Genomic DNA, 9,554 nt, shown 5'->3' with positions numbered 1-9,554 from the left:
CCATCTATCCACCTATCCATCCACCCACCCATCCATCCACCCATCCACCTACCCACCTGTCCACCCATCCACCCATCCATCCATCCTTCCATCCATCCATTCACCCATTCACCCACCCACCCATCCATCCACTCATCCATCCATCCATCCATCCACCCATTCATTCACCCACCCATTGTCCATCCAACATTTATCCATCCATCCATCCATTCATCCACCATCTATCCATCTATCCATCCATCCATTCATTCATCCACCCACCCATCCATCCATCCATCCAGTCATCTGCACATTCATTTAGCGGTCACTGAGGGCCAAAGCCAGGAGCTGAGGCATGACCAAAACCCTGGAGAGGGTGTTTCCACCGTAGGTTCTCCTCGCCCCACCCCGCCTACAGTAATCCGCCTTGCCTCTGTCCAGATCCATGACCATGGAGTCCCAGAATCCAGGGGGGAGGTGGGGCCCCCCAAGACCCTTGCCACACTGGCCCTTAGCCCCCACCTCCCCTGACCAGCTCCTCCTTAGGAATCCTGATGGCTGGGTGATTTGTTGAGGGAATGTCTGTCTCCAGGAGACTGTGAGGCCCCAGAGGACAAAGAGAGTGTCCACAGGTATTTGTTGGAGGGAGGAAGGGAAGGAAGAAGGGAGAGGGAGGGGAGGAGGGAGGGCCTTGCTCCCTCCAGGGGGCAGAGAGGGTGCAGACAGCAGCGACTTAGAGGATGCAGCCCCAGCACCACCCTCACTTCCTCCCAGCCCCTTATCTCCCGGGCCTCCCTCCTTGCAAGCCGCAAGCAACGTCCGCTTCCCCACCAGCGCCAACTGCCCGTGGGGAGTGGCCAGCAGCACAAGGGCCCCAAGGTGACTGCCCAGGGGCCAATTGAGGGTGACTTCCCTCTTTCCATCCTGCCCTCTGTGGCCGCTGGTTAGAACACTGGGCAGGCAGGGCAGTGCTCAGGCCTCCCCAGGAAAGTTGGGGGTTCCCATCTGCAGGGGCCCACAGGTGCAGCCTGGACACCTGCCCCCCCCATGTCTGTGTCGCTGCCTCTTACAGGGCCCTCAGTCCCTCTGACATGCGACTCCAGCAGCATGCAGGTGGGACTAACAGTGGGGTCAAGGCTCCAGTTGCCAGGGCCCGCCCCTGACCCCACCTGGAATCTGGGGCCAAGGGAATGGGGGGTTGAGGACCAAAGTGAAACCCCTGGACAGCCCTGCTCACAGGACCCTCCTCTGCACCCCAAGCCCTGCGGCTGGGACCAGGCAGCTTGGTGCAGGCAGAAAGAGTGGCCTCCACCCAGGTGGTCCCTTTTGAAACAGCACGCTCCAGCTCACAGTGAAGGTCGCATGTCAGTGCTTGCGGTCCACACACCGACTCCTTCTACAAGGATGCCCCAAGCTATGATGCAGGGGTCTCTGTGGAAAACACCAGGAGGCGTGGGGGGCCACCCTCCCCATGTGCCCTCTGCACTGTTTGAAGTGCTGAGGATGCACAGGGTTTACTAAAAACAACAAAATAGAGCCATGTTACATGTAGCCAGCATGCGTGTAGGCCCAGCCCTGGGTCTGTAGGCCACATGTCTCTGGCCTGAGGTGGTAACCTTGGCCATGGTCAGCCCGCTGAGGTCCACAGAGGTGCTAATGTTTGAGTGGTCCCTCCCCTCCAGTGAAGTCATCTGCTCCCTCACTGTGTCTGATGACACCCCTTCTTTTAGTACCTGTGCTATCTTACTGCCCCATTGCTCTAGGACATCCCCCTACCCCAGGTTTCTGGAATCCTTCATACTGGGGTAGGGCCTCCAGCAAACTCCAGGCTGCAGGCCCATCAGAGGGGAGGGAAGAGTTTCTGAGGGTTCCAGCTGAAGGCCATGGCCCCCAGGCCCCAAGCTCAAGCTTCCCTGCCTGTCCCGGTGGGGTGCTATTGCAAGGGGACCCAGAAGCCCCAGGAAGCAGACAGGAGAGCCCAGCTGAGCCCAGCGCAGAGGAGGGCTGGTCAGAGTCCCCAAAGCTGGCCCAGAGGTACAGCTCACATCGACAACTCGGCCAGGCAGGCTCCTGGGGGGGCAGCCAGCTGGCGGGGTGCTGGAGAGAGGCCCCTGGGGTTGTGGGGACAGCTCCTAGACCACCCGAGCTGAGGAAGGGCCTGGCCAGTGGGAGACTGTGGAGGCTGGCGGGACACCTTGACCTCTGCCCGAGGTCAGGGTCACACACCTATTGGCCCCCATCCCAGGCTCTGGGTGGGCGGGCGGGTGTCCCCGAGGCTTTTGCTAGAGCAAAGAGGAAGTTGTTGGAAAGCCGGCCGGCCGGAATGGCCGCCAGGGAGGCCGGGCCCAGATGGTTCCTGTCGGGGAAGCGCCGGGCGCAGCTGCAGCCCTGCCCGGCGGCGGCCACATTATCGTGGCCCCACAGCTGGCTGCTCCTCTCGTGCTACTGGGAGCCTCCTGTACCCGCCCGCCCCGTGTCACATGAGGCCGGACCTCCCGCCCCTTCCCCATGCGGCCAGCGAGCACACAGGCCATGAACCTCAGGCCTGGGGCTCTGGGGACAAGGTCCCAGCTCCCACAAACTCTGCCGGTCCCAGCCCCTGTGACGTTCCCTTGAGGCCCCAAGAGGTCGGGAAAGGGTGTCCAGGCGTGTCTGGCTGGCCGCGCTGCCCGCCACGCCCCACTGCCCAGATTGCAGGGCCCGGCGTAGCTCCATCCCTCTGGCTCCAGCTCCATGTCCCGGGCATCCTCCGTGCAAGAAAGCGTGCCCCCGGCGCCCACCGGCTGCTCCATGTCCCGGGGTCCCAGGAAGGGCGGCCCAGGTAAGGGGCTGGGGAGGGGCTTGGGAGCCACGGTGATGCCGACTCCCAGTTTGTTGACACTGGGGTGTTGACTCAATGCAGCCACCACATGGCACCCGTGAAGTGGGGCAGGTGCCCAGGGGCCTCAGGTGCCAGGCTGCAGCCTGGCTCCTCCCAGGGCAGACGCTGGCTAGGTGCGAGCTCTGTCTAAGGGGGGCTGCGTGTGGATGCATGTGCCCTTCCCCAGGGCCACCTCTGAGGTGTGAGCTCCGTGGGGGATGACAGGGCAGCTGGATGGGCCCACCGAGGTCCCGGGTCCCCAGGAATATGCGGTGGTCAGAACTCCACCCAGAGCCCGGGCGAGAAACTGTTCCACCAGGTTTCCTGCCTATGAGCAGGCTCCTGAGGGAAGTGGGGTGCAGGCTGCCGGGCTCCCATGGCCCTCCTGACATTCCAGCCCCTGCCCATGACGTCCTTAGGGGCCTTGTAAGCCGCTGCTCGGCCACGTGGCCACTCACAGCCTGCAGAGTCTCTCTGAGCTCACAGCCCCAGGATGGCCCCAGGATGCCCCCGGTGGTGTGGTCATCTCCAGGGCCTGAGCTCTGGTCCAGGACCCTGGGGTCCAGGGGTCACCCTGCCAGGCCCCTGCAGAGAGGCTGTATGTCCCTGAGCAGGTCCCTGTGGCTGCCACACGAGGTCCTCCATCCCTGGCCAAGGGTCCAGAAGACCAGCCCCCAACACAGGGCTCTTCCTGGCAGGTGATGAGGGGTTTGTTCTGAGGCTAGGCACCCAGGTGTGCACGCCCAGGTGTGCACGTGCCCAGCTTTGACAACAGCAACACACGTTGGAGGGCACCCCACACGGAGGTATAGCCGGCATGTCTGAGATGGGCCTACCTGGCTCTGAACTCCCACTCTCTTTACCTTAGAACTGTCCGAGCTCTCCTGGGCAACCCTAGTTGGCCTTGACCCCACTGTCCTGGGAGCAGGGACCCTGGGCCCACCACTTGCTGCTGCTTTCCTGAGCCAGGGCCTCAGTTTCCTCCTGTGTCTAAATCCCTGTCCTCTGGTGCCTGAGCTGGGAAGGGGGAGGAATGGGCGGAGGCTTCGTGAGAAGGGGGAGAGGTGGACGGGGCTTCGTGAGGGCCAGGAGGTGGGGGTCAGCAATGAAACCTTCATACTTGTGCTGTTGCCATGGTGTTCTCAGGCTGGGGGTGCTGGAGCAGACGGTCTGAGTGGACCAGCTCACTGACTGTATAGGGTCCCTGCCCTACCCATGGGGGCCCACTCCTCACTCTGCGGACTCTTGGAAGGGGAAATAGCAGGTGTAGGAGACACGTAGAGACAGTCACAGCCTTGCCAGCCTCCGTGAGGTCCTCCCGGCCCCTCTGGTCTCGCTCCCCAGCACCCCCCCTCACTTCCTGAGGTGCAAAGTCAGGCCCTGCAATGGTGGGAGACACCAGCAGGGGCAGCATTGACGCAACATGGCCTCGGTGCAGCTGGAGGCCCCGCCCCCTCTCCAGACCTCTCCAGCAGGCCCCCAGGTGTCCCAGAAGTCTGCCCCTGTAAGAGCCGAAAACACGTTCAGTGGCTCTAAGATACAGAGAGAACAGTAATTAATATTTTCTAAAGACAGGGTATAAAATCCTTTTGATTTGGGAGCTAAACTGTATCTAACATGGCCAAGGTGGCCTTGTTGGGTCTGATGTGCTGTGTAGAACCACCTTGCAGACAGCAGTCTGGCCTCTGGCTCCTGGGCCCCTGCGGGGCTTACTTTGTCTGATCGGCTAGGGCACCCAGCCATGACAAGAGATTTGACCTTGGCCCGGCCCTGCTCGCCTGGCTACGACGTCCTGCCCACCCATTGACCAGGGGCACAACCTTGCCCGACCTTGGCCTGGTTGGCCCAGGGCGTCCTTGGGGCCTCCTGCACTCTTGCCCTGGTCTCTGTTCCCCGGCCTTCCCTCCTCACGTAGCTCCCTGACCCCAGCTGCTCCAGAAGGCTGTCTCCTGGAATGCCCTCCAGGCTGTCTTCAGGCCCATGCCCTCTCACAAATCAAGATGTCCTTCCAATGTCTGGTTGCCCCAGGTGTCACTCCCACCCCCACCTCTGTCCTCACATGACCTCTACCCTCTGGGCTGTGTCTCCTGTAAGAACATTTGTCATGGCAGCGGGTCTACACGGCTCAGGGCCGGGAGGAAGGGAGGCGGAAGGGGCTCTGAAGGGCAGCGGCAAAGGCCCCCATTCTACGTCTGGTGAGCCCCCAGCATCCTTGCTGTCAAGTCAGGGGAAGACTTGCAGGGCAACAGAGACCCCACCGCTCAGCTCAGACCAGTGCCGCTCCGGGTCCCCACTCAAGCGGGCCTCCCTCCCCCCCAGGCAATGTGGAATGTCCTGTCCTCAGGCCCAGAGTTTCCCCCTCCCCTCACCCCACAGGGCCCACGGGAGCCTCCAGCCTCCAGGAAGAGTGGTAATGGAGGACAACCAGGCCGTCCAACAGCTCCGTCCAGCAGGGAGTCCAGGGTACCCCAGGGGGATGTGGCCAAGGGCAGCAGTCAGAGGCACAATCCAGGCTGCTCCCTGGAGGAAGTAGGAGGGCAGGAGCATGCAAGGAGGGCAGCCTCCAGGCCACGGCCACTTTCACTTCTTGCCGTGTGTGGCTGAGGAGAGAGGCGTCCACCTTCACACCGCCTCCACACACTCTCACTTCCGTGGCTGAAGGTGACCCCGATGCCGCACGTGGAGGCCTGGGCAGGAGCCGCTCCCAAGCGCCCCACGCTCCTTCCAGAAGATGCCACTAGGGGTGGGCCCACTGTCCTCTCCTGAGGGACACAGGGAAGGAGAGAGTGTGGGAGGGGGTGCTCCAAGCAGCGCCTGCCCGCCTGCCCACCCGCCCTGGGATGGAGCTCAGGCTTACAGTAGACTCCACACACTCCCATTGGCTGTTCCAGAGCTGGGGCGGGGCTGTCTCAATCTTGATGGCTAACCCCCACCATGAAACCACCAAAGGTGCGCCACCCTGCAGGCCAGGCTGCCAGACGGCTGGTTCTAACGAGAACCTTTGAAACCATGGGGAGGGGAGGAAAATGGCTGCCGGAACGGTGCTGCGGGGGAGTGTGGATGTCAGCATCGCCCCGTCTTAGAGGCATCTTTCCCCTGCTGTCGCTGGGGCAGCTCTGTTGGTAGCCGGCTTTCTTTGAAGAGTCTCTGTCACAGTTCCGTTGGAGAGAGCAAGCTGACGAATACTGAAGTTGGCTCTTGTGGCCTCTGCTCATAGTTGTGCAGGCTTCCCCCCACACACCCCCAACCCCCAGGCGGAGCTGAAGCCCAGATCCCACGCAGGGCCCGGCCCTGACTCCCTCTCACCCCTGCCTCCCCACCCCTCGGCTCCACAAACACGAGGCAGCTTCCTCCCCGGGGCCTTTGCACGTGCTGCGCCATTCCCTCTGTGTGCAGTACCTGCATCCCACCTGCATCCCCCTGTCGCCGCCTCCAGGTCTCTGCTCAGGGCGTCCCCCTCGCCGAGGTCCGCTGACCCGTTTCAAGTGGCCACACCCTTCTTCCGCCATGTGCGGACACCTGGCCTCTGTCCTCTGCTCTTCTCCTTGCGTGTGTCCCTCTCGTTGACGAACCAGGCTGTTCCGAATCGTTTGTTAGTCATCCGTCCTCCTCCTGGCTGTTGTGTGAGCTCCATGAAGCCATAGTCTGCTCCCTGGGGTTCCCTCAGGCCGAGAACAGGGGCCGTTGGCCCAGTGCAGCTCTGGGGTGGTGTGGCCTTGGGTAGGGCCCACCCTCCCATAGGACCCCCTTCTTCTCTGCACCTCTGGAAGCCTGGTTCACTATGGGTAAGAGGGTCTTGGGTCAAAGGACACTTTGATGGCCTGAACTGGGGCGGTCACTCAGCACCTACCATGAGGGAGGTTTGGGGCACCGGTCTCTGCTTGCTGGGCTCCTGGACCCGCCGGCCAGGCTGCTGAGGGGCATTTGGGAGGCACGGGGTGAGGCCGTGGCTCCGGACCCCTCTGGCTGCACAGGGTGGCAATGGGGGACCGATGTACATCTGGTGCAGAGACAGCACCAGAGATCCATCCGTTGGGGTCGGCTGGGACCCCCTGGACCCTCCCCTTCAAACTGTGCTCACCTCTGGCCCTGAGGTGGGGCAATCAGCCAGTCTGGCCTTGGGGGCCGGCAGGGACATGATGGCATGGCTGCAGGTGGGGGTTGGGCTGCACAGGCCTCAGCTCCCCACCCCCACTGCAGTGGGCACAGGAAGGCTGCTGCCACTCCCAGCCGAGGGCTCCCCATGCGAGCCTGGAGCTGGAGAAGTCCAACCATGGTGAACAGCGCGGAATCCCATGGGAAGGCCGTGAGCCTGTTACCACGTCCCCCAAGGAGAGGGACCCTGCCCAGAGGGAAAGAACGCCCAGGCCGTGGCAAACCACAGTGGATAAGCTCACGGCCCTGCTCTCTGCCTGGCAGTGGCCCACACTCTCCACTGACCAAGAATGAGGGTAAGCCCTGCTTGCCCAAAACTAGAAGGCCCCAGGCAAGTGCTGCCCACCAACACCTGGATCAAGCACATCCTGATGCCCGTCTGATGCCACAAGCACTTGAAAAGCAAAGCTGCCTGCCCCAGGGAGACTCCCTGGCCTCCTCGGGCTGCAGAGGTGAGCCCCAGGGGAAGCCCTCAGGAAAACAGGTGCCTGGTCAGAGGTCAGAGAAGAAGCGGGAGCTGTGGACAGGGGTCCCTGCAGGCCTGTCATGCCCAGAGGCTGAGAGAGCTTCAGCCTCTACCCGGCAGCCTATGTCACAGCACTCGGCCTGTGGCCCTGCTCAGAAGGGACGGGTGGGGAATCAGACGCGGCCTCGCTGAGGGGTGAGCCAGGCAGCTGGCCCTGGCATTTTGTGGCTCGGCGGCTGGCCCACTCTGGCTCTGCCCCAGCATCTGGGATGTGTGGCCACTGGGCTGGGTCCTCTAGAGTGGGGAGAGTCGGGTTCTGAAGGCTCTGGACAGGACAACCCTCCCAGCCCCTGACTTGTGTGCCTTCCAGCTGCCCGTGCGCCCCCCGCAGGCCTCCCTCCCGCCCACCACAGAGCCCAAGGGGCCAGTGAGAGGCACTGAAAAGGAAACGGGGATTTACCCACCCTGCGGGCTCCGGGCCTTCCTCCTTCCTCCCAAATCGGGGTGCATTTTGAGTGTCCCGGAAAGCCCCAACTTTGCAGATCCCAGGGGAGGGGCACAGCAGCTGAGAGGGTTGTGGTATCTCCATAGGGTGACCATTGACTGCATTCCCCAAGCCTTTCCTCGGCTGATCTGTGCTGAATTGCAGGGCCAGCCAGGGTCAGCGGGGCCGGTCCAGCTGTCTCTGTTTGCAGCTGAACTTCCTCAAACTGAGTCCCTCTGCCAGGCAGGCACCAGGGCTGGGCCTCAGGTCATTCTCACCACAGGCTACCGTTACTAAGAGCAGAGCAGAGGGCCTGGGCCCCCAGCGGGGCGCCAAGGACAGAGGTCATGCAGCCTCGTCCAGTGAGCCCCCCACAGCTCACTGAATGCACTCCCACCTGAGTGCCCGTGTAAACTGCTCCCCACTCAGCCTCCAGGGGCCATCCGGGCCGACACCCAGATGCGCTACTGGCAGAGGGGATGGTAGCAGGGAACTTCCTGTCGGAAACCAAGACCTGCAGGTGTTTCCTGCCCCTCCCGCCGCCCTTTGCGGCCACCCAGCTGCAGCTGGGGCACTGGGCAGGCCTGCAGCCCTTCCCCAGGTGGGGGTGGCACCCGGGGGGCCTCAGCCCTTTCCGCCCGTCATCCCGAGCTCCACCTCATTTGACCTCTGGCCTCTCTGTGCCTCAGTCTCCCCTCCTGTGGAAGGGAGCAAGGCAGCCCTGTCTGCAGGTGGCCACCCTGCCCACAGGCCCCCACTGATCCCGTGGGGCTCCTGGGTAAGCCTACCCGAGCTGCGCACGCACCGTGGGATGCACTATGGAGCTCGGGCTCTGTGCAGAGCCAGGAACACAGCAGTGGCCTACACAGCGTTAACGCACCTGCCCAGCTTTCCCCCAGCCTCCCACTCCAGCTGCCCCACCAGGCGACCTCTCCCACGCAACCATGTCCTGTTCAGGCAGGTGTTGCTCCCAAGCCCACAGTCCCTGCGACTGGAGGGAGACAGGGTTGCGTGTGCACTGTGGGTCACACCCTCTGTCTTTGTCACTGATCCTCACTATCGTGGAATAACCCAGACGCGCCAGGGATGTGCCTGTCCCAGAGACTAAACGGAAGCTGCTCCAGACCTCGGCTCGCCCCACCCCCTTCTTTGTAAAAATGAACCGTCCTCAGTCAGGAACCCCTGTTCCGTAGAGGCGGCCCATCACAGGGGTGACGAGGTGGGGTCAAGCACGGCCAACCCCAGCCTGCTTGCAGCTCGCTGTGGGCCCTTGGATAGCTGTGCCCTCCCTCAGACTCGGTCTATCTCATGGGGGGCTGCTGCATCACTGTGTGGATCCAACAGCGCCATGTGGCTGCCGAAGCCTCCGGGGGAGGGTGCCATATTTATTGCATGTATCTTTCACCAAGAGCTCTGGTGGCACAGAGGTTAAGCATGTGGCTGCTAAACAAAAGGTCAGCAGTTGAATCTACCAGCTGTTTCACGGGAGAAAGGTGAGGCCGTCTGCTTCTGTAGAGAGCACAGCCTTGGAGACCCTGTGGGCAGTTCCACTCTGTCCTCTAGGGGCGCTGTGGGTCAGAATGGGCTCCACGGCAGTGGGTGTGGTTTGG

The 9,554-nt window shown here is 62.6% G+C and overlaps 1 protein-coding gene across 1 annotated transcript in view; it reads left to right on the top strand.

Annotated features, from left to right (window-relative positions):
* The first annotated feature begins 2,712 nt into the window (after positions 1 to 2,712).
* CBFA2T3 (CBFA2/RUNX1 partner transcriptional co-repressor 3) overlaps positions 2,713 to 9,554 on the top strand; it is a 67,537-nt gene continuing 60,695 nt past the window's right edge. Inside the window, 1 exon segment of the mRNA XM_042780723.1 lies at positions 2,713 to 2,800. Coding sequence (XP_042636657.1) covers positions 2,713 to 2,800 — 88 coding nt within the window.

The sequence above is a fragment of the Orycteropus afer genome, unplaced genomic scaffold, assembly GCF_000298275.1.
Source record: "Orycteropus afer afer isolate SDZICR_OR568_19922 unplaced genomic scaffold, OryAfe1.0 scaffold00057, whole genome shotgun sequence".
NCBI lineage: Eukaryota > Metazoa > Chordata > Mammalia > Tubulidentata > Orycteropodidae > Orycteropus > Orycteropus afer.
This window is presented reverse-complemented; position numbering and strand designations above follow the sequence as displayed.